Genomic DNA, 24,606 nt, shown 5'->3' on the forward strand with positions numbered 1-24,606 from the left:
CCACAGACACTTTAGAACAGTTAAAGATGCCTGTCTTCCCGTGGGTAAACTGTTGGTTGACTCTTTGAAAGCTAAAAAACATGTCCTACAGTTTTGTTACATTTTTCCTAAATCTTAACAGGAAAACCTGTTTGAATATGTCAGGCACTCAGTAGTCACTCTAGAGAATAAAGTCATAGCTATTTGGAGTAAGGAGCGGAACTGTGAGTTTGTCTTAATATTTGTATGTTAAAAGTATGCACTGATGTGTAGTTTGACTTCCAGTACTTGTTGTCATGGTCAGGTCTGTATGTTTAGGAAGGGCAGAAGTACAAAGTTTTATTTCACTTAGTTAAGAATACAGCAATATCAGCTATTGATCTGGCTGAAAAAAGTCCAGATACCATATGAAGGCCTCAGTATGGGTGTTTAAGATATATATTCTGTTTCCTAGGAATACAGTCAGCTCCAGTTATTATATATTATTTTTAACTTGTCTGTAGCATTGAGCATTTTTTGGTGTGCACGTGCCTGCTGTTTGTTTATTTATTTATTTTTGTTATAACTTTGGAAGTGTTAACCAAACCATGAGTATAAACCATTACTGATTTATTTATTTATTCATTGATTTTGAATAGGAAGCAGACTTTCGTATTTCTCATTGTCTACAACTGTCTACACTATTTTTTAGTCATTTTGTTTTTTAAAGTGATAGGAATAGTTTCCAAGAAGTGCTCAGATGTACTGTGTGAGATGGTTGCTACTGAATGGACTGGTTCTGTACATTTGACTATGTAGCTTTGTATGTACCTGAATGCATGTAATATTTTTTGTTTCCTTCCTATCCACAGAGTTCTATATGAAGGGAAGGAACGCATCATTTCAGGCTGTGAAGTGGTTCAAGCTACTCCTTATGGCCGTTGTGCTAACGTTAACAATAGTTCAGCTTCTTCTCAGCGGATCTTTATCACGTATCGAAGGGCTCCTCCAGTACGACCTCAGAATTCTTTGGCAGTGACAGATATCTGTGTTATTGTTACCAGCAAAGGAGAAACACCTCCTCATACATTCTGCAAAGTTGATAAGAATTTAAATTGTGGCATGGTGAGTATTTAGACATTTTAAGTTTTGTGGGTTTTTCTGTTTTTGTTTTTATTTTGTTTTCTTTTGAAAGGAATAAGAGAAAAAAGAAAGCAAACACAAAAGAAGTAGCTCTTTGGACTCTTAGAACTGTTCAGATGGTGTTGTGGCTGTGTAGTTCTTTCTCTCTTTATACCATGTACATGAGCAGTTTTGTAGTGTTCATTATTCTGATTTTTTTTCCCCTTTTCTGTTAAAATAAACTTATTTTTCTTTTATTATTTCTTTTGATACATAAGGATGTTAAGGATGTTAGCTACTGCTTACACTTCTCTCCCCTCCCCCCCCCCCCCCTTTATTCACTTTATTCACTTAGTCACTTTATTTAGTCTGTTTTGTGTTTAGTTTCTTCTGGCTGCAGTATGCAGTTTTTTTCTTCAAATGGTAGGCAAACTGCAAAAAACAAAGAACAACCATACCCAGTGTAAGTAGCCAGTTTATGGTAGTTCATTCAAAGCTTCTAGTGACCTTGTTTAGAATTTCACCACCATTGATGACTCTGCCTTTAAATAACCGAGAGAACTGAGCGTGTGAAAACTGAAAGTGACCTACTTCACATTTCTGTTCTAGTGTGGCTATTGTCATCTCTGTTGGCTCATCATGAATTTTGTCTTTCAGTGGGGCTCCAGTGTATACCTTTGTTATAAGAAGTCTGTGCCAGCTTCTAACTCTATAGCATATAAAGCTGGTAAGTAATTTTAGAAGCAGACTGTCTAAATGTATTAGCAGAAGGATTCAAATAATTTCTGAAATCAAATTAAAAGAATCTAAAAGCTTAAGTGTTATCTGTTATAATTGTCTTCTGGAGCATGTCAGTTGAAATCAGCTCCTTTAATGCCTTCTCTGCTTACCTCAGTTTTTCCCAGGGGAATGAGGGAGGGAAGGCTTCATAGAAACAACATTGTTCTCTGTTAATTTTATTTATATAATGACAGGATAGGTAGTTTAGGAGTTAAATGGACAGCGTAGCAACCATTTCACATGTAATAAATTACTTCATATTTTGTGTTGTGTTGGTGGTGATGGAGAAGGAGTAATTGAGGATTCCAGTCAGCCTTATTTGTATTTCCTTTAAAGTTTCATAGCAAATCAACATTTTTCCATTAATTTGCAAGTTAAATGTGTTCATTTCATTCATTTCCACAACTATTCTCTTGTTTCATATCAAAGGAGGGTGACAAATACTCTGAACAGTAAGTGACAGGAAGGCCTTTTCTTTTAAGTCTAAGTTTTATATGAATTTTTAATTTATTGCTATTGTGTTGGTTTTTTTTTTTCGCTGAAAAAATCAGAAAAGCTTCCAAAGTAGTGTCCACTGAGCATTAAATGCAAGAAATTCCTTTGAGAAGACTAAACTGCTAAATAGAAATTGAATGCATAGATAGCAGAATCATTGTAGTGTGAAGTGACTGAGATGAACTGCAAAAGTGAATTGATACTTGCATGTTCATTTTAAACAAGCAAGACTTGACCATATTGCTGAAAGCAGCTGAGTTTTTTTTGAACTGAACGTATTAAGAGGTTAGCAGAAAATGTGAGGAGTTAGCTAGCTTACCCTAATTTCAGTGGAGATACTGCTGCTACAGTAGATAATTTATCACTTTCTTCATAGGGATTTCTTTGTAAAACAATATGCTTCAGTGGCACATTTAAATAACACAGATAATTCCCAAAGTCAAAATCCTCAGTGGTTAGTTTTAACTGTGTAGAGATACTTGAGCAGATATTGAAAGATAATTTCTTATTATTCACGTGAAATTTCTAATTGATTATTAGTGGGAGATGATTTAGCCTTACTGTTAAATGAGTTTATTCTGTAGATGTAATCTTCAGCTGTTAAGTCCTGATAAGCAGCAGACTTTTGTGTGTATTTTGGAAAGTGTATAGCATATATAGGGCTTGCCGAGCAAATTTACTAACTTTTCATTTTCCCATACTGAAGGCTTAATTTTCAGATACCCTCAAGAGAACTATGAATCATTCCCACTTTCAGAATCTGTACCTCTCTTCTGCCTTCCTATGGGAGCTACTATTGAATGCTGGGACCCTCAAACCAGATATCCACTACCAGTCTTCTCAACATTTGTATTGACCTGTTCCTCTGCAGAAAAGGTATAGCTACACATTGTGACTACTTTTTGAGTAATTTAAATTGATAATAAGATAAAATAGCCATAGTTTCTTCTGTGTAATGTGGTTAAATATTTCACTTAGAAAACTGTTATGTCATAAGCCTTATTATGGGACAGGTGTAAACAGAAAGGAAAATAGATGGTAAAGTTTGTGCTATTTAGTCATGTGTAAGTAGAACTATATGCTTATTGAAACTAACAATGCAGGACATGGATTTTTCTGTTCTTCCAGGAAAAGTTTCTGGCAGTGCCAAAGTAGCCTTGTTGATGTGGTGATCACTTAGGAAGTACTGAAAATGTTTAAGTTGTGGTTTCCCTGTGATTACCTTAAAAGCTAGTTCCTTTTGAATCGGTGTGAACAGAGTCTGTAGCTACCTGTGTATGTGAGCAGGAAAATACTCCCCAGAGAACAGCACAGTGAGGAGAGGAAAGCTAGGTATGAGGAGGAATTATGTGACAAGTGCTCAAGAAGTGAAGATCTCCTGTGACTAGCGATGATGTTGAAAATCACAGAAAATGACAACTCAGAATACAAACAGTGTGCAAAATATACACAAAGCCACAAGAACATACAGGCACCAGGAATGTGCTGCATGATTCAGCCCATGTGCAAGAAGTCAGTGTCTGCCATATAGAAGTGACTGTTTGTCCAGGTTGCAGTTGTCCCATGTTACTGAATATAAATACTTAGAGTGAAGTGGCATGAAAAAGAGGAAGAGAGTTACAGGGGTCCAAAAGTGTTAAATATTTTCTTTTATAAGGATATTTAGGGTACATTTTGTATGGGGAAAAGCAGTTTAGCAAGCTACCAAGAAAAGTATTGTGTGCAAACACCAATGGCTTATGGATGGTTCAAAAGTTCTAACCCAAACTCCCATTAATTACTTGATTTACTCAGCTGTGTTTCTTCATCTTTTAGGTTTATGGTGCTGCTATTCAGTTTTATGAGCCTTATCCTCGGGAGCTGCTAACAGAAAAGCAACAATTGCAGTTGGGTCTCTTGACAGCTGTAGAGAGAAAAGTGGTTACTTCCAAGTCCATCAACTCTAATAAATGCATCTGCCTTCTCTCACACTGGCCTTTCTTTGATGCATTTCGAAAGTTTCTTATGTTCATCTACAAGCTCTCTGTCTCTGGACCTCATCCTCTTCCCATTGAAAAGTAAGTTAATTATTTTTCAAGTTAATGTGTGTAGATATCAGCTCAAGTAGTCATCTGATCTATATGTCACACTTTCATAGCTGTTATATTTGCCCCATCTCTTGCATTGTATAGCTTGAGTTGTACTGATTGTGCAGGTAGGAACTGTTGTTCTGGTTTATGTGAGTAGGTTTTACAGTGGTAGGAGTGTGAACTGGATTGTGAAACAGATTTTACCGTTGCTTTTCTGGTACCATTTCTGAAGCCTGTTTACCTTTCATTTGAAGTTTTCAGATTCAGAACTGAACAACTGACAACATGCCTGTGGTCACTGTTCTGTACTTTAAAGTTATTAAAAACAAGCACAGAGGCTCTGCATTAGCAATACATGTCTGTGTCTGTATTAGAAGCACTGCAGCTAATGCAGATGAGTGCTCTCTGTTCCCTGAGTCCTCTACATGTCTGTCTATGAAGATATGAAACTTTATGAATGATGATTTTGTTGTGTGGATTCCTGAAAGTTCACCAAAATCTGTTCTCTTTAAAACTGCATTGGACTTCCAGAAATGAAGTATTTTGCTTTCCCTAGCTAAGCCTCATTAGAAACTTTGTAGCATGGAGTTTTGCTACCAGTTTGCCTAAAGGCCAGTGTGATCTTGTATTTTGTGTACTGAAGCTGCCAGTATTAACTTTTCACTTTTCATGAAGTGTGGGTGAGTAGGCCTTCTTTGTTTCAGTTTGTTTAAATTGGCTTCTGAACTTAGCAAAACAGTAAATAGGTAGCATATGCATTTCTAGAACGTACAGCAACATAGGAATTCCAGAATGTGACAAACACTGCATTCAGTCCCTGCTTACTCCCAGTTCTAGTTTTCTAATGTCTTATCTTTTTTTTTTGTTGCTGGTGTTTCTCAGGCACATTTCCCATTTTATGCACAATATACCTTTCCCTTCACCACAAAGGCCTAGAATTCTTGTGCAGGTAAGCAAAATTTTTGCTTTCCTTTTTATTTACCATATAGACAAACACTTCTTGCCTTTGAAAGCCTGGATTTTTTCCTGTTGTTTTTTTTTTTTTTTTTACTCAGTTTTGAATATTCTGCTGTAAGAAGTTGAGAGGAAACCAGTGGGTGGAATCTCCTTCTCTTACACTGTTATATAAACAGTGGGTTTAAACTGCAGAAGCTGTCCCGCTTGTGCCTTTGAAATTTCTGTCTTTCTTGCTCTTTCATTTTATAGGACATCATTTGCGTTATGTCACTAGGGGGTTGTTTATGTCACCTTTCCACCAACTATTGTTGGTCGAATGTTATTCCCCTGTGGCACTGTCTCCTCTGCTTTGTTTAATCACCTGGTAGCTGTTATATGTTCAACACTGAGTCATAAGCAGTTACTTGTAACTTACGAGAATTATCCTGGTGACTAGTACAAACTTGTTGACTTAGTGAACAGAAGCTCCAGGGATTTTCTGATTTGCATCTCTTGTGTGACACTGTGACCCTATCTACCAAACATTTTATTAGACTATGGATTGAAATATTATACCTCCTTAAGTTTGGAATTGTTCTTAGTAATTGTGCCATTCTGTGTGTTTCAGCTTTCTGCACATGATGCATTAATATTGTCCCAGCCAGTTTCTACTCCACTGCCATTAAGGTATTAATGTTTAATCTGTTTGCTGCTTGAAGCATCTGGCGCCAAATAGAAATGAGGCATAAAAGAAAGCCGAGCACTGCTACAGTATTAATTCTTTTAAACGGAAAGCTCAATATGTTTTTGTTATACTGGGCAGTGTTTTCTTTTTGACATAGACCTATCCCTTATGAAAGAATACTGTTTCTGATTATTCTGAAATGAAGATAGATTGCCACATTATTGTAGAAATAAGAAGTAGGCTATGGGGAAAAATATATTTATTTCAATATCTTGTATCTTTGGAATGTGTATAGCAAGCAGTTGTTTTTTAACAGCACTAATAGACTTTTTTTAAAGCTTGCATTATTTATCCATTTTATGGATCTGTGGGAGATACTTTTATCAATTAATTATGTGAAATCAGTCAAAACACAAACATTTTGGAAATGGAAAATTATACCTTAAAATTTATATTAGTGTTTGAGGGTTGATGCAGCATCTGGGAATACTGCCTGGTCTGGAGGTCCCCATGGATGTGACTTGATATTGTTTTCTTTGATATTATTTTTAAGTTAAAAACCAAAATATTACCCTTTTTTTACAAACCTTTTTTTCCCCTTAAATATTAACATACATAATATTCTATATGCAGAAAGACCCACTGTTTAATCACATTTGTTACACAGTTATTTAAGGGAAAAATAAGCATACACCAAACTGCAAAGGTGTAAGCACTATTCAGAGCACAGATTTTATACCTCTCTAATCCTCTTACAGATGCCAGTAAAATTCCTGAATGTCTGTACAGTATCCAAACAAATGAAATGGAGATTAAATTGCAGAAACTAAACACATTTTGATATCAGAAGGATGGATTTATTTTATTTTGTTCTTTACTTGACTAGTGTTAGATTTGATACTGTGATACTAATATTATGTGGATACTGTAGTGCATGATTTTTGCTTTAACTCATTGTTTGAAACTGCTGGTGTTATTTTCTACTAGGATGAGTTGATGATACGTTAAATCTGTTGTATTGTTACAGAAACTTAGCTGCCTTTGCACATACGATAGGACTATAAAAGGCAGAGAGTTAGCATAATGTGTTATAGCGTAAGTTTCCTTAACAGTGGATTTTGGATTTAGGTTTCTCTGTGGCAGTATGAGTCTTGTGTTGGGGTGATAGGGGTCTGGCTATTTTAAGTATGATAGTCATATTGAGATCACTCAACTACTGGGTTCAAAACAGCTGTGAGAAGTTCTTTTTTCTTTTTTTCCCCACTTTCCATTCAACCCTTAGCGGAGCAAACTTCAGCACTCTACTCATGAATCTTGGACCAGAAAACTGTGCTACCCTGTTACTGTTCGTGTTGTTAGAAGGCAAGATCCTCCTCCATTCTCTTAGACCGGCTGTGCTGACAGGAGTTGCTGAAGCTGTAGTAGCTGTAAGTACAAAATGTTCTGTACAGCTTAGATGGGAATTGCTGCAAACTCCGTAATTACTGCGAAGCTTACATAAATTAGAATGTTTGATGCATCGACTGGTCATTTTTCCTAGCTATATTGTTTAGTTAAAATACCCTAGCATGTCTGATTGTAACTGTTGAAATGATCGACATTTTTATTAAATATTTAAGAAATGTACTGAAAAAAGTGGTCAAATGTAGTCTTTTTTTTTTTTTTTTTCTTTTAACAGTAAAGCAAAGTTCTTAGCAGTTCCAGCTTACTGCATGTAACAACTTCACCTTTTTTAATTGTGCAATATCTGTTGTCCTGTTTTAATGCATTGATTTCATTTCATTTTTCCTTCAGATGATATTTCCATTTCAGTGGCAATGTCCATATATCCCCCTCTGTCCTTTGTCTCTGGCCACCGTACTCAGTGCACCTGTTCCATTTATTGTTGGAGTTGATTCACGGTATTTTGATCTGTATGATCCACCACAGGATATTGTGTGCGTTGACTTAGACACAAACATGGTGTACATGTAAGTTATATGGGGTTTTTAAATTTATCTGTAGATGCAGAGATTGCTAAACTACTTTAGAGAGAATTTGATTTAAAAACTATTTTGTCTAATTGTTTCTGCCTGCCCACTATTCTTTTTCCTCGTTTCATATGTTTCTTAGAGACTTAAAATTTATTAAAGTGAGGGTCACCACTTGGGTCTGCTGAAAAACACATGATGAAGATGCGGTTATAAGTGAAGTAACAATTATAATGTACTCATTAGGAAAATGTGCTAGAAAAGCCAGATAAGAAGATTTTGTTTTTATTATCCTACTGTTTTATATGTTTTCATCTGGCTCCACCACTTTGGAGCTTGATCTGCATGTGTTCACTTAGTATTGGTATGGACATGAGAATTTCAGGACCCTTCATGATGCTGCTTTTGATGCTGCCTTGCAGTGAGGACACTTTGTCAGTGTTAATTATGTGTTAATTTTTCTTAAGTTACAAGAGCTGAGTTCTCAGTGAGATCAAACAAACAAGGTCTTTTAGACTGCCTACGTTTGATTCACAATGTTTTCATTAATTATGTTTTAATGCCTTTCTCAAGTAACGGTATTGCATGACAAGTTTTTCCACATTTTCTCTAGGAGAGGCTAATCTAGAATTTATTTTGTAGTAGATCTTAATGGGAGTGAAGGTAACTGAACTGAAAATAAGTTTTTAAATTTCTTAAATTTCTGAGTTATCTTTTCATTTCAGTCTGTTAGACAGTAAGTAGAAAGAATCGCTAGGCTATCTAAAGATGAAAGTACATGTAAGTAAATAAAATGTGTGTTTTTGTTTTTTCCTTTATGAAAATACAATCTTAACATCATCCTGTATCACTTGAACTCTTAATTGTCGTTTTTATTAAGTTGAGTCAAAATTAGTTGCTTGGGTCAGGTGATTATTTTCTCCTTTCATTATGTCAAAACAACAATTTCTGTGCTGCTCTACTGAAGCAAATGCTTCCTTTAAATTACTGAAGTTGCACTGTTTTATTAGTAGCACCAAAGAAAGTAGTAAACAGCAAGGCAGATTGTGTTCATTTTATTTGCCTTTTTTTTTCTCCTTGGTCCTCACTTCACTGTTGCATATCAAAGTATTATGCCACCAGAAAAAAAGATGTTTTAACTTATTATGAAAGAACAATACATTTGAAGGAATGCAAGGAGGCTAACTTGTTTATATGAAGATACTGCAGTGAAAAGGGTCTGGTTGGTTGTTTATTCACAACAAGAATGGAAATTGAAGTCTGGGTTGCAGAAAAATGAAGCAGATAGAAGTAGTAGTAGAGAAGAGAGAGAAAAATGTCAAGATTCTGTTGGATTGAGTCATAGAAAGATCAAATGCAAACCTTCCTTGCATTGGTTGTTGGATACTGAATGAAAAATATACTATTTATTGACCTCTTTTCTGTTCATCTGAAAGGACTGTGACACTTTTTCTTTGTGTCTTGTAAGTCCATTTCTTTTTCAATAGCTAATCTGCTGATCATCTTCTTGCTTTCTGTTTTTTATATGTATCATCTATACCACTTACTTGACTTACAGAGAAATTGAACATATCTTACATTTGACTTGCAGTAAATGTGAGATGGTGCTGAAGACCATATAGAATTCTAAAACTTTCAGGGAGTAAGGATTAATGTTTGGTTTTATTTTATGCACTGTTATTTTATTACACTGTTTAAAGGCATGCTGTTGTGATGGGGAAAAAATAAATAAAATGGGAGATGACATCTGCAAGCATTTTTAATTTATGAAACTGAGGCTCCCTTCATGAGTGATACGTCTGTGCCATTTGAAGTAATTTCATTGATGCAGAATGCTAAGCAGGCACTTTCTCCCTCTCTTTCAACAAGTTCATATTGTATTCCAAAATGGTGTTAATTTGTATCAACAGGAGTAAGGCAGGTTTACTGTAGTGTTACTAGTAGTCACATACAGATTGGTGTTCTCTGACTGTACCAATGACAATGGTAAAAATTCTGAAAGGGAAGTCAGCAATGTGGAACTTCATCCAAAAAGTCTAAATCAACTATTAATGCAGGTCATCCTACCAGGCTGAAGAATGCTTGACTCGTAATTCAATTTATGCTGTTCTTTCCTGGGGGAAAGAAATTCTGAGTTGGTACCAATCTTCTGCCTTTTTATTTATTTGTTTTAATTTTATTTCAGATAAATAGGGCCAGTGGCCAGATTTCAAATAAATTCCTTGTACTGAAAATGAGTTAACATAGTCCAGTGTAAGCAATTCTTTTCTACATGGTCTGTATTTTTATGTATTTCTTTTATCCACCCCACATTTTAGATCAGATGATAAGAAGAGCACAAACTGGAAGCAGTTTCCTAAGAAGCCATGTAAAAGTCTGCTCAGCACCTTAAAGAAGCTGCACCCACAGCTGGCAGCAGGTGAAATATATAAAATAAAATGGGAAGGGATAAGAACAGAAACTGCATAAAGCAGGGAAAATAATTATTAAAAGAGCTACTAAATTTTCTCATACACATCTACAAGTCTTAAATTATAATTAGCATATAAATGTAAGTACTTCTTTGTAAAATGTGATTACATTTTTCATTTCTTTTGCTTTTTTCCTTTTCCTGTGATGTTCACATACTTGGAGTTTTTTAACATTTAATCACAACTGTATTTGTACAGTTTCGATATAAATGCATTTGAATCTCAGTGTAAGCCATGTTCATGAATCTCATAAAAATAACAGAGGAAATGAACAGTATCTTACATGCTCAGTACTTCAGGTATTGTGCATATACTGGTGAATATCTCAAATACTGACTACAAGAATAATCAAGAACCCAAATATTGATGAAGTATTTTGTCAAAAGGAAAAAAAAAAAGACAAAACAAAAAACTGGTTGTCAAACTAATAACTTGGAAAGATAGGAACAAACTTGTATCTGACTTAAGTGTACTTCATTCATAGTCCATGATATTCATTCATCATCTGCCTGTAGATAGAATCTTCAAGGTGAGATGGTTCAGAGTATGTTTAGGTGTATTGTTATAACAAGGACATTTACAGCTTCATAGGTATACAACAGATATGCAAAGTTGGTGAATCATAGGAACAGAGAAATGCATTAATTAGAATTTGGGCTTTCTTGCCTCAGATTTGTTTATTTGTTTGTTTTGTTTTTCAGTTAGTCTTTACCTAATCTGTTATAAAGCATCTATTTTTGTTTTGCTTTGTCAGCAGAAAATCCCATGTGCTATACCTAATACAGGGAATGCTCTAATAGTAATGCCTCCTATTTTATTGTTAGCCCACCATGGCAGATATTGGCAGATATTGGTGGTATGGCAGTAGGGGTTGAACCTTCCTGATCATATTTAAATACATGTTATAATTGAATGTGTGCCTCTGAGCAACAGAGGGCTAGTCTGACAGAAAGGCTTCTGATATGGAAGTGTGGATGAAGCAAGGGTGTGGAACTGATTTCCTCCATGAGGTATAAATGGCATCCACTAACATTCATTGATGCTTGCTGAATGTTGATGGAGACCAAACCATGGTTCAGCCTGGAGAAGAGGAGGCTCAGGGGAGACCTCATTGCTCTCTATAACTTCCTGAAGGGTGGTTGTAGTGACCTAGGGGTTGGCCTCTTCTCTCGTGTAATCAGTGATAGAACTAGAGGGAATGGTTTCAAGCTGCGACAGGGGAGATGCAGGCTGGACATTAGGAAATATTACTTCTTGGAAAGGGTAGTCAGGCACTGGAATGCACTGCCCAGGGAGGTGGTGGAGTCACCAACCATGGGAGTGTTCAAGAAACGTTTGGATGTTGTGTTGAGGGATATGATTTAGCTGAGAAGTATTGGTGATGGTTGGACTGGATGGTCTTCTAGGTCTTTTCCAACCTTGATAATTCTGTGATTCTGTGAGTTGCCATGCAAGCTGTTGTTTGTCACTGATGAAAATACATAGCTAATGGTGGTAACTGTGTTGAAAAAATAGTGTTCTGTTGCTCTACCATATAGCTGTGCACTGTGTATCTGTTGTAATTTCCATGGAGGCGTTACTTTTGGAGCAGTCTATGTGTAAAAATGCTGTGAGCTCTTTTTGAAATTTAAATGGAGTGGAACCAGGGGTATTTTGTTATTTTTATATTATTGTTTATTTTTATATGCATCTTAAAAATCTGGAACCGTAATTTGTTCCAAGTTGAATTTTCAGCAGTTTCTACTATTGTCATTTCTCTTGAAGAATGCCAGAGTAAACTCTGGATGTCATCTGATTTTGTTCACCATTTGCTTTGATCACTTCTTTGTGTTTCTGTTGATATATTACTGAAAGACCACGTTTACTTGGGTGTATGTGATGGTATTAACAGAGAATTTCTTCATTATCTCAGGTCACAGAGGGATTGATAGTTAACTGTCTCTTATGTGGGCCAGGTCAACTGGAAAGTAATCACAGGCCAAGGAAAGTTTCCACTGTTGGTAATTCCTGAACTTGGGCAATAAAAAAAGAAAAAAAGAAAAGAAAAAGAAAAAAAAAATATTTTCATCAACATCTTGCAAAACTTGTCTGTTCACCTACACTGCATTTTAATACAGGATTGTATATATCACTGTTTGCTAGTTCACAGGAAAACTCAAGAAGGTTCTGCAGTAGAGATGACTCCTATTGAAGCAGATTTTTCCTGGCAGAAGAAGATGACAGAACTCGAAATGGAGATCCAGGAAGCCTTCCTGCGTTTTATGGCATCTATTTTAAAGGGCTACAGAACGTTCCTTAAGCCTATCACCCAGGCACCTTCGAATAAAGCAACTGCTGCTGATTCTTTGTTTGACCATCAAGGTAAAGTTGAGATAAATCAGCTGCTCATAGCAGTTGAGATAAATAGAATAAAGAATGTCTTTCAAATGGGACATAGAAAAAATGCCAGAAGCCTAGTAATGGGGAGCAAAGGAATTTTTTTTGTGTGTAAATGGGGAAAAAAGAGTGTGCTTGTCAGAGATCAGAAACATAATGAAATATCAGAAACATAATCCAAAGGTATTGTTTTCCTCACCTTATCACCTTAAGTTTTCTGATGTGTTCATTTGTTGAATGCCAGCTGAAATGTCGCTGGTGGTTTTTTTTGTTTCTCTTGTTTGTTTTTGAGTTAACTAGAAGAGAGATCCTTATTCAAAGGCTTGGAAAGACAGGTGTTTGCAGGTGTAACATCTGGTATTAGAAGTTTTTTTTTATTTTTGTTCTTGTTCTAAATGTTCAATTATTCTGCTTTTCAAAGAGGTCGTCATCTCTTTTTCCATGCATGAAAAGCAAACAAATCCAGCAAACAATTTGCATAATTACAAGGGAGTGGCTACTTGCCACGTATCATGGACTATGTGGGAAAATTATCATAAAAATTGTGATTTTACTCTTCTGAATGCAAGTGGTGATAAGTGTTTGTTTATGCCAAAAAAGCCAACATTTTGTTTATTTGCGCTATAAATTGTTTTATGTTGACGTGTTCTATGTCAGTTTTTTAGGGAAATTGTAACTGGTATTTAGTTGTGTGTTCCTTTTTCTAACCAGGATTTTTGAAAAGTAGAGACCGTGCATATGCGAAGTTCTACACACACCTCACAAAAACGCAAATATTCAGCAGCTTTATTGAAGAGTGCAGTTTTGTGAGTGACAAGGACACAGGCTTGGCATTTTTTGATGACTGCATAGAAAAGGTGAAAAACATACTAATATTATTTTAAATTGTATGCTTCCTTTTATCTTGCTGTATTGGCTTTTAGTTTTAAAGGCAGGTATACTTTGTAGCAAGTATTTTGCGAGATATATATTTTTAGGTATTGCTGTCATCCTCCATCTTTTTGAGTCACTTGTCACTTTCTGTGTTGATACAGGAAACTGTTATCAAAATCCTGTAGGGTGTCACTCTATTAGAGGATGTTAGAAATACCAGTATCTTATAGCACAGTAGCCTTGAATGTTCCCTTTAAATGGTATTCAGCCTCCCAGTAATGTGGAATTATCTACCAGTGGTCACCTATGGTTCACTTCTTCATGCAGTTTGAATTTCAAATGAAAAAATGCCAAATGGTCAGGCTTGTGATCAGAACTGATTTACATAGATAAGACTTTATTTGTCTATAGTTGAATGAGTAAGGTTGTTGTTACCCAGTTTTGTTTTTTGAAACAAAGTCTCTTCAGCATGGCTGTAGTCCAGGTAGGTTATTGAGTTTGTAGGTTATTGAGTTTGTAGCTTCATCTGAAAAATGGCAAGTTCAGAAAATAAAATCTAGAAGCAAAAGGTTTTTACACACCGCTAATTTACTTATGCATAGAACGTACATTTTTGCACCAAGTCCTTACAGAGTGAACCTCTTGATTCTGTATTGATTCTGATCATTTAACAATTGGAAACACTTTGTGGGATTTTTACATTTCCGTGAATTTTTCTTCTCCTGAGAATCAGGCATCCAGATTATGCATCAAGGCTATGCTCTGTTTAACAGTGTTAATAACTTAGTACGGGTTATTAATGTGTCACAGACTTGGATTTTCAATTGAAAGTATCTACTTAACAGCAGTTTCTTTCAATTAAGCTAAATTGCTTCCTTTAATAGATTTTAAATTATGCTTAGCCTGTAATTTTAACATTGAAAACATGATCGTAACTACCTTTTCTTGCTTTCAGCAAAGTAATTCTATGAAAAAGAGCTTAATTGCTTCCAGAATAATGTGTAAATTTGATGTTGCTCATTTGATGTATCAGTAAATCATGCAGCTGTTATAAGGCTATATAGGATCTTTTTTCAAGTTGAGAAAAAGCTCTAACTTTTTCTTCCTCTTTCCCCTAGCTCTTTCCAGATAAAGGAACAGAAAAAGGAGATAAGGTACTTTGTCCCTCAACATTTTATCATGAGATAAAAATGAAAGGCTAGGGCTGACCATTGAGAGCAAATGTGTTATATATTTTTATACTGTATTTATACACAATATATAAAATACATATAGAAAATGTAATTTACAGACACATTAAAATGTATATTTTATAATTTCTTTTTATAATATGCATTAAAATGTATGTTTTGATATTATTTATATTATCCTGAAATTTCTTTCAGTGCTCAGATTACAGTTTCTGTTTTCAGGTTGATGTAGATTCCGTTGAAGATGCACGGTTGATTGAGCTTGATGAATCACAAAAAAGTGAACACACAGTGTTCATAATGCCACCAGAACCTCCCCCTGATGATGGACAAGACCGAGCACCAAAATACAGGTAACAGTTTAAAGAACAAAACAGAGAAGAACTGAAGTATTTGAACACTTATGATGTCAAACAGGGCAAATGTTCCAACTTGGTTCAAAACTTTAATAAGGTGTTAAGAATAACATCATTGAAAATATTTGATCTGTTTGGACTCTACTTTTTGAATGTCTACAGGTTAGTATTTTGTTTGTGTATGTTCAAGGGCAAGCAGATTTCTGTTCTGACCTTGCAGTAACTGTTTGCCAGATTTATAACAATTCTTTGCTATGAGGGGTGCTTCGAAAGTATTAACTCCTATTTTATTATATTTGCCTGTCGCGTCAGAGGCAGATGTTGGTGGCATGGCGCTAGAGGTTGAATCTTCTAGGCAATATTCCATTACATTTTGTGGACATGTGACAGAATGGCGTCTTATATGGAAGTGCATTTGAAGCAAAGGGGTGTAACTGAATTCTTCCATGCTGAAAAAGTTGTACCTATAGGCATTTATCAATGCTTGCTGAATGTTTATGGAGACAAAGCAGTAGATATGGTCAAAGTGAGGTGGTGGGTGATGCATTTCACCGTCGTAGCAGCTGTGAAACAGTCAGTCATCCTTGCTGGTTCAGATTTTTATGAGCTTGAGGTGCAGGCTGTTGTTAATCACTGGTAAAAATACGTAGTTAAAGGTTTTGCTCTATCATGTAATGTTATTGTGCTTTTTGAGACTGTTGCTGCTTCCATGGAAATAGATAGGAGGCATCACTTTTGGAGTCACCTGTGTACTCAGCATCTATCTGTAGTTGAACCATTCAGGTGTATTTTGTTGTACCTTGTGTACGTTGTCTCTTTTTTCACCCACAGAGGGTGAGCAATGGATCTTCCCAATATTATTGATCTCTAATAGGTGAACCAAAAACAAAGAAAGAAAAAAAGCTTTTCAAATTCTTTCATTCAGTGTTTTTTTTCAGTCCTATGAAGGAAATGTGGAGTTTCAGCAAGTGTATATATGCTTTTTCTTACTTTTTCTTGCATGTTATAAGAGTTCTGTTTCCAGCTGTTGTCCTGATTAATCGTTATCACTGCTTCTCTGTCGTATGGATGGCAGCCTTGTTCTTGAATTCACAGTTTACTAAGATTTAAAATCCTAAGTACCTTCTTTTTTTACATTATCTTTTTGAATAGGACTCAAAAAATCTCACATTCTCACTCCTGCATGTCCTCTTTCTTCTTGGTTCTTTATTCTCTTTTTTATTCTTCACTGACAAGCCGTCTTTGTATGGCTCTCCAGCTATCAGTGGATATGGGAAAAGCTTTTCTCTCTCTTATTTATTTGTTTATTTATTTATTTATTTTTATTATCTATATAGCTATAAAAACTTCCCACGACTAGATTACAAGCTCTTTGACAGACCACAGGAACTCAGGCTCTCCTTCAGGAGACACCCAGCTGGATGCAGTGTTTCAAATAGTCCAGCACTCATGGCAAAGAGGACGAAACAGGTCAGATATGTCTTGTGGTAACCACTGTGTGAATACTGAAAGATAGAAAGGTTTTTGTGAAATTACCACTGCCTGTTTATACTGCAAATTGTGCTATAGCATAGTTTTTCTCAGTGTTGTTACTGGAAAGAAATATGGGCCAAGGAAAGAAGTGGAGAGCAAGAGATTAACACTGAGATGAAATTTATTTTAAAACCAATTTTAAAGCTTTGGGCAGTGATATTTAAAGAAAAAAAAAAATTGAAAGGAGTGCTTGAATGAAAGGGGCAAAGTAAAGGAGAGGGTGGGATTCAGTTGCTGTTTTTTTGCTTGTGGAGAACCTTAGTAAGAGAGTGTTAAGAGTGGAATGTCAGTTTGATGTTTTTCTGTTGTTCCTAAATGCTTCCTTTAGGAGTCTAGTTTTAGAGATATTAATGATTTCTGGACTCTGTTCCATGTTTGTTGTCTTTTTTTGTTGTTGTTTTGTTTCACCCTTACAGGAGATAAAAACAGCCCATAAGTTAGCCAAGAAATACTACGTAAGCCCTCCGCAGTGGGCGAAGTGTCTCTTCAGTCACAGTTACAGCTTATGGTTTATTTGTCTACCAGCCTATGTCAGAGTTGCACATCCTAAGGTCAAGGCTCTGCAGCAGGCATATGATATTCTAATTAAAATGAGGAAAACTGATGTGGAACCACTAGATGAGGCAAGTGTAAATAAAATACTACTATGAATATGGAAAGCAAGGTGCAAATATGGTGTATTTCACAGGCAAAAGCAGGTGAAGCATTCTTACAGTTTGTCCACTTTTAAAGCTACATTGAAACAGTCTTGTAGTCTGCTGAACTAGGGCAAGTGGAACTTTTTTTAAATCACTAACATCATGTTAATCTTTTCAGGTACTCCAGCTTAGTGTTGCTTATATTCTTTCATACTTCCTTCAGAAAGAAGTTCTTGAATATCCTTATTTTTAAAATGAACATCATCATAGTAAACTGAAGGGGTAGTGGATTTGTATGCATCATTCTGTTCTTGCAGTAGAATGTGCAGACACAAAAAAGCAAATTATCCCAGTTCTTTGAGTGGGTGTGTGTTTCCCTCCTCTCTTTCACAAGGAGAAGAGACGTGGAATAAGTCAGGGCTAAATAATGTGACCGCTAATGTTATTTCAGCTTGTGTGATTTCCTGTTTAATTTTTGCTCCCTCTTTTAGCTGTTACTTGAGTAGCTGCTTTCACGTGTCTTTCCCTTATGCATGTGTAAAAGTTGGATATTTGGGAAGACCTTTAGCTGTTTTAAAAATCCTCGTCTTTAATTCATTAATGGATTTCTGTATCTTATCAGGTCTGCTACAGAGTTGTAATGCAGCTCTGTGGACTGTGGGGTCAGCCTGTTCAGGCTGTGAGAGTCCTCTTTGAAATGAAAAATGCTGGAATACAGCCAAATGCCATCACTTACGGCTATTACAATAAGGTAGGAGAAATCTTGACAAAGGATACTGGTCTAACATCTCCCTCGTTGGTGATCTCCTTGCCCTGTAGTACAGTGTCAAGACTTCTGTAAGGCTCTTGAGTCAAATTCATTTATTCTGTTGGCCACATTTATCTTGATCTATGATGATATGGTTTTACATTCCTGTGCTGTTTTTCTGATCATTAATTCTGTTGAAATATACTAGGGCCTGGTATGAAAGAAATGCCTCGTATTTCATTATGCTAATGGTATGGTAATAGAGACTGAACCTTCGCACCGGTATTCTGTTACATATTGTTTCCATGTGACAGATGGCAGCTGAGGGTCAGTCTAACAAAATGATATTTGACATGAAAGTGCATCTAAAACAAAAGGGTGTAATTGAATTATTCATGCCAATGAAAGCAAAATATTCTGTTCTCCTGTTGATTTCCCCTTTACTTCTGCCGCGTTCCCCTCTTGAGGCTGTAGAGAAAGAAGCATGAAGTTAGTCAGTGTAAATGGGATATACTGTCATTGAATATTACTCATCTGCCACAGTTTCTGCACCTTCTTTAGAATGAATTGTAGCAGAAGTACAGTTATTTTAAACTAACTACACCCAGTTCTGAGAAAATGGCACCCTTTGGCGGTGCATTTCAGCAATGACACTGTCATAACAGCTGTGAAACAGTTGATGCCCAGTGATGCTGATTTTTATTATATTGGCATGCATGTTTTTGTACATCACTGGCAAAAAAAAAAATGCATAGCTAGTGGTGGTAACTGTGTTGAAAAATAGTATTTCATAGATGAGAATTTGCTCTATCATGTAGTGCTGTTGTGCTCTTTTTAGCTGCTGTAATTTCCATGGGGAGTAGAAGTATTCCAAGTAGAAATTACAAATTTTGGAGCAGCCTCCATACATTAGTATTTTCTCAATTACCAGACTTTATATATATATATATATATATGTATTTATTACTTTATTTACTTATTTCTTGTTTATTACTTTACTTATTAGTACCTAAGAGGGTAATAGAAAGTGATAGAACAAGGGAGAATGGTTTAAAAGTAAAAGGGGAGAAAATTGTGTTAGGTATTTGGAAGAAACGATGTACTCAGTGGGTGTGAGGTACTGCAGTAAGTTGTGCAGAGAAGCTATGGATGGCCTGTCCTTGGAGGTTTTCAAGGCCAGGCTTTGAGCATCCTGATGCAGTGGATGGCCACCCTGTCCATGACAGGGGCTTTGCAGGTAGGTCCCTTCTAACCCAAACTGTTCCATGGTGCTAAGGCCATCTGTTCCTAGGTATATCCTTTAAGGCATCTCAATCAATGTCTGGTTGGAATAAGACTAGTTGAAGTAGCCTTCCTCCTTTACTTCAAAGTCCCTGTACTTTTCTGATGAAGCTTCATAGTAACATATGTAATGGAAGAAGAAAGGAGTCTATACTGTGGTCTTTTGTTTCGACTATGTAATATGAATATAAATGTAATATGAATATGAATGAAATCCATCTTGGTTTATTTGATGAAAACTTGATCCATAGTCAGTTGCCACTCAGCTGATGAGTCTGTAGCTGTCACATAAAAGGGAAAAGATAGGAAAAATGGAAATATTTGCCCTTCTTCATACTGCTGGTGGATAATGTCTTTCTGAGTATGGAAAGAAAACCTTCTTGCTGTACTGTGTTCCTTAGTGTAAATGTGTTACTATGTTTTTATTGCAATCTCCCTTTCTGTAGGCGGTTTTAGAATCTCCTTGGCCTAGCAGTAACCGCAGTGGCATATTTCTGTGGACAAAGGTACGAAATGTAGTTCGTGGCACAGCACAATTTAGGCAATGCCTAAAGAAAGCAACGCAGAGTCCACGCATACCTGTGATATCAGGTAATAAGTTAGATGAAGTGAATTTTTCTGCCGAATGACAGCATGACTTGGTTTCTGAGAGACTGCAGCTAACATTCTGGCTTTTACAAGTGGAAAGTCTTTCCTAAAATATATAAAAATTGTCAACTTGATGCTCAGATTGTGTGTCTTAGAATGTCTTTCCCTCACTGAAGTATGAGTTGTCTAAGTTTTGTTGCTAGAATTTCATATTCTCATTTAATATGTGCGATCAAAAGTATGTACAGTTGTCTGAAGAGGTTAGATGGGTTTGAAAACATGAAATTTTAAATCCTCTTTTACTAACCAGCTCTCATTCATGTCTTTAGCTCTGCGGAATACCACGGGTGGAAGTGATGGGGACATGGTGAGCCATGGTAGCGTGGATAGTTCTAATGATGCTAACAGTGGGGAGCACACTCTCTTCGTCAGTGACTTAGTCAGGCTTGATTCCATTGATAATCACTCTAGCACAGGTACTAGATTCTGCTGGGTTTCACTACTAACAGTCCCCTAAAAGGCAAAATATTCTGTTCTCCTGTTGATTTTCCCTTTACCACCACGTTTCCCTCTTGAGGCTGTAGAGAATGAAGCATGAAGTTAATCAATGTAAAGGAGATATGCTGTCACTGAATGTTACTCCTCTGCCACAGTTTGTGCACCTTCTTTAGATTGAATTGTAGCAGAAGTACAGTAATTTTAAAGTAGATACCATGCTGTGACCTCATGAACTTTGGTTTTTGTGCTAATCTTTGTAAAAGGTAAGAAGCCTCTGTTGTTCAGTTTCTGCATATTGTCATTTATTCATAGAAATGAATGGTCAGTGAGTAAAGTCCTTTTTTGTATTAAAGGAAAAGAGCGGCAAAGCTAATGCTTTGAAATGTTGCTCCTTAATGATAAGATGAGGTGGTCTAACTGTCATCTCTAGTATTAGTATGTTATGTTAGGTCATAGTAAACCATGCTTTTGAAGGCCACGACTGAGTTTCTCACCAGAGTTTGCCTACTTTGGGAATAAATATATAAATGATTAGTATTCCTGACATACAGTTCTTAGGAGGCGCGCTGTGTAAATGGAAAGACAGTTGATAAGCTGGAGAAAAACTTAGCCCTGAGTGCAGTGTGCACTGGTGGTTAAACTGAAGTGGAAAGAGTACTCAGAAAGTAACAACTTGAGATAAAAATCTGTGATTCTTAGTAACTGCTGCTCATTACATGCTATCTATGCACAGTCTCAACTAAACTTTCTTTCTATTTTTACCTCAAAACTTACTGTACAAATAGTTCTTGCACACTCTTCATGTTTTTGATATCTCTTTGAAGAGAACTTGGTGTCTGATTCCTGAACTTCATCTGATATGGCTGCCTACATTACTGAACTCTCCTTCTCTCTGCCCTTTGTTGCTCTGCTTTTTGCTCTTTGCTGTCTCTTGGGTGCTGCATTTGTCCTTGACTATCATGGTGTGGGGTGCAGACTTACATGGTGTGAAGCCTTGGATGCACATGTACATTAATTCTACCCTTGGCTGTTACTTCTGCAGGTAATTTGCCCATTTATTGATAGGGTATTTTCACTTCAGTGAAATGCAGAGAGACTAACATCGCTGAGAATAGAGGGAAAATAAGGACCTAAGAATACCAGAAGTAGTCTTTGTGTAGAAAAGGTTATTTAGCACAGTAGTCAAATGTGATAACTGGTGGCTACACGTTTCTGCATTTGCTCTATGCTGGAAAAATTAACAGCAGTAATACATTTAGATAAATTACATCAGTCATTCAATTTTTATGGAATCTTCTAATACCTTTTGTACCATTAACTTAAATTTTGTACCCAATAACATACTTCGATCTTTCCAAATACTGTCATGTATCCTGGATAGATACTCTGAGGTGTATAAATAATCTTGCTTAACATGCTGCTGCTGAATATGTCTCATATAATATTTGTGTATTTTTTGCATATGCAGTAGCACTTTCAGTGAAAGCGAACAAAGAATGAGTCTTTTTTTAATTATTTCCTGTGGTAGTTTTTTTTGGACTATATTATTTCATAAAAGAATGAGTTAGAGGTGCCAAATATGACTGGTAGCACAGAAGAACAGAATGTTTTAAAAGCTTAGTTTTCTACTTTTTTTTTTTTTCCTGTTATTTTCTGTAATTTGTACATACTGCAGAAACATAGCACAGTTTGCAGTAGAGTTGTTTTTAGGGGTGTTTTCATTGATAGAAGTTGATTCAATTGCAGTTGTATGTGTGTAAATTTCTCTTGTAGATGTACATGAGAGTTTAGGCTGCCCAGCAATGAAAAATTTCTTAGTAATGAGAGGGGAAAGGGAAAGGAATGAAGGAAGATACCATGTGTTAAAATAAGTAACTCTACTGCTTCTGGAGAAATAATGCTTATATAGTTTAAAAGTAATATTATGTAAATTAGAAAAAGAAGATTGAACTGCATAGTCTACTCATATCTGTTTTCACCATTACCAAGTAGATCTGTGCACAGGTTAGGCATTTTTGTGATTCCTCTTCTGAATGTTTCTGGCAGGATAGAACATGAAATAAATTGATGTTAGTTTTTATTTTCCTGTTGAAAAATTCAGCAAGGAAAAACTAATCTGAGGCTCATATTTTTATTCCTTTAAACAGGCGGTCAGTCAGACCAGGGCTATGGATCTAAAGATGAGCTGTTAAGGGACAATGGTGATAGTCTTCATGCAACTGAAACACAAGTAGAAAAAGACGTTTCTTCTAAAGTTGAAGAACTAATAGGAGGTTAAGTATGCATGTTTATACTGATTATGTTTTTAATATGTTTTCTTCATCCACGAGTCTGCCATAAATAACTAATGCTTTTAATTTGTAATGTTACCAAGGTCAGTTAGGGCCTCTGATATTATCATTAGACAGTCTTTAATGAAGAACTGAGAACTGCTACTCTGCTTTGATTTGTTGAAAAAATACCAAGGGAAGAAATTGGCACAAACTATAGCCTCATGAACAGCCACACACTCTTTGTCATACTCTCTACTGTCGTCTTCCAAGATCCTGCTCCCAGAAAATGCTACCTACTGGTAGGACTGACTTTCCAGATTGTAACTGTATGGCAAAACAGAGTATTTGTTTTCTGTAACAGTGTACATGGAGTTGTTCAGTTTAGTTAACTAAAATTCACGTTATCTTTCTTTTAGAGGTTTGCAGTGAGGAATCTGATGAGAAGAAACAGCTAAATATAGAAGTTCATAGTCCAGCAGATCCGCCTGTTTGGGGTAACAGTATTGTGAAAGTTCCATCTGGCATTTTTGATTGCAGTGGAAGGAAAACCAGTGGTGAGTCACTCGCTGAAACAGAACTTGCTGAAGTTTTGAGCTTGTTGTGCTATAATGTTTTGCAACATCTTCAGTGCTACTTAAAAAATACTTCTAATAAAAGTGCAAATGTCTTACACAATATCTACTTTCCACTATTATACTTTCTAGATGATTTTTAAAATAATTTGTGGATATTAATGTTGAAAATCAGTAGCGCTCAGTAGATTGAACTAAAGATCTTTCCTGTCCCCTGCAGATGGTATTTAAGTAATGTGCTAGAAAACCAGGAGAACTAGAGTCTTTACTTTTGACTTTTGGTCACCTGAAGGTCGGTGACCTTGGACAAATCACATATATCCAGTGTCTTATGCTGCCAGTGTATAATCTGGGATCAATACATATCTTCTTAGTGACGCACAAGATTTATTTACATATCTGGTGGTTTTTAATGAGGAAGACTAATGCATATATGACAGACAAATCTTGGGACTCTTCCCCTGCCTCCCATTTTTATGCCTGTCTTTGACTAAGGCAGTGTAGTCCATATTCACTGGTCAGGTGCAGAACAGCAGGAGTTTTTAAGAGGGTTATCAGCATTTAGTTTGATATCAAAGAGTTGAGTCTCAGACAAGAAATTACTCAGAAACTCTGTGACAGTTATGAGAAGAAGCAGCAGCATCAGTAGGACACTCAAATATTCTCAAGCAACGGACATGATACATTTATTGCTCTATTTGAATCCTGATATAGTAGGATTACTTTCCTTATGGAGATCCTTAGAAGTTTTTTGCTTACCTAGCCTAGCTTTCTAAGGACATCTTGCCTGTAATGTTTTTAGAATTAGTTAATATCTCACACATGCTAAATTTAATGTTGTTCCCTGTATTTCCATCATAAACAAAACTGTGCTGCTTTGTTGTGCCTGTATATGTTACTTTTCTTCAGAATGAAATATGGAGTTTGATGTATGGATCTGTGAAGATAGCTCAGGGGAAAAAATGAAGTAGAACACACAGTTATAATTGTGCTTTCCTTCACTGAAGTGTTACCTACTGTCTGCTGGGGAGACAGCACAGGAAAAGAGGTAGAAGCTAGAAAAAGCTTCAAAGAGTCAAAAGATAAGACAGTTTTTGATCTGCAAGGTACCTTTGCAGCCACTAAGATAGCATGTTAATACCAGTTTAACTTTCTAATGGGACCTTGAGATTGTGTTGCTCACTGTCTTCTCAG

General features: G+C 36.1%; 1 protein-coding gene across 2 annotated transcripts in view; it reads left to right on the forward strand.

Annotated features, from left to right (window-relative positions):
• Nucleotides 1–24,606, forward strand: part of DENND4C (DENN domain containing 4C) — a 67,053-nt gene that overhangs the window by 23,537 nt on the left and 18,910 nt on the right. The window contains exons 3-22 of one of the 2 annotated variants that reach the window (XM_072360295.1): nt 831–1,083; nt 1,738–1,807; nt 3,062–3,231; nt 4,171–4,412; nt 5,307–5,373; nt 5,989–6,047; nt 7,328–7,472; nt 7,840–8,015; nt 10,334–10,434; nt 12,629–12,847; nt 13,574–13,719; nt 14,854–14,889; nt 15,148–15,278; nt 16,619–16,751; nt 17,231–17,437; nt 18,075–18,203; nt 19,928–20,072; nt 20,399–20,545; nt 22,715–22,840; nt 23,257–23,394. In XM_072360295.1, coding sequence (XP_072216396.1) covers nt 831–1,083; nt 1,738–1,807; nt 3,062–3,231; nt 4,171–4,412; nt 5,307–5,373; nt 5,989–6,047; nt 7,328–7,472; nt 7,840–8,015; nt 10,334–10,434; nt 12,629–12,847; nt 13,574–13,719; nt 14,854–14,889; nt 15,148–15,278; nt 16,619–16,751; nt 17,231–17,437; nt 18,075–18,203; nt 19,928–20,072; nt 20,399–20,545; nt 22,715–22,840; nt 23,257–23,394 — 2,840 coding nt within the window. The remainder of the gene's footprint in view (nt 1–830; nt 1,084–1,737; nt 1,808–3,061; nt 3,232–4,170; nt 4,413–5,306; nt 5,374–5,988; nt 6,048–7,327; nt 7,473–7,839; nt 8,016–10,333; nt 10,435–12,628; nt 12,848–13,573; nt 13,720–14,853; nt 14,890–15,147; nt 15,279–16,618; nt 16,752–17,230; nt 17,438–18,074; nt 18,204–19,927; nt 20,073–20,398; nt 20,546–22,714; nt 22,841–23,256; nt 23,395–24,606) is intronic. The other variant, XM_072360296.1, reaches the window with a different exon arrangement.

Source organism: Excalfactoria chinensis, chromosome Z (genome assembly GCF_039878825.1).
Source record: "Excalfactoria chinensis isolate bCotChi1 chromosome Z, bCotChi1.hap2, whole genome shotgun sequence".
NCBI lineage: Eukaryota > Metazoa > Chordata > Aves > Galliformes > Phasianidae > Excalfactoria > Excalfactoria chinensis.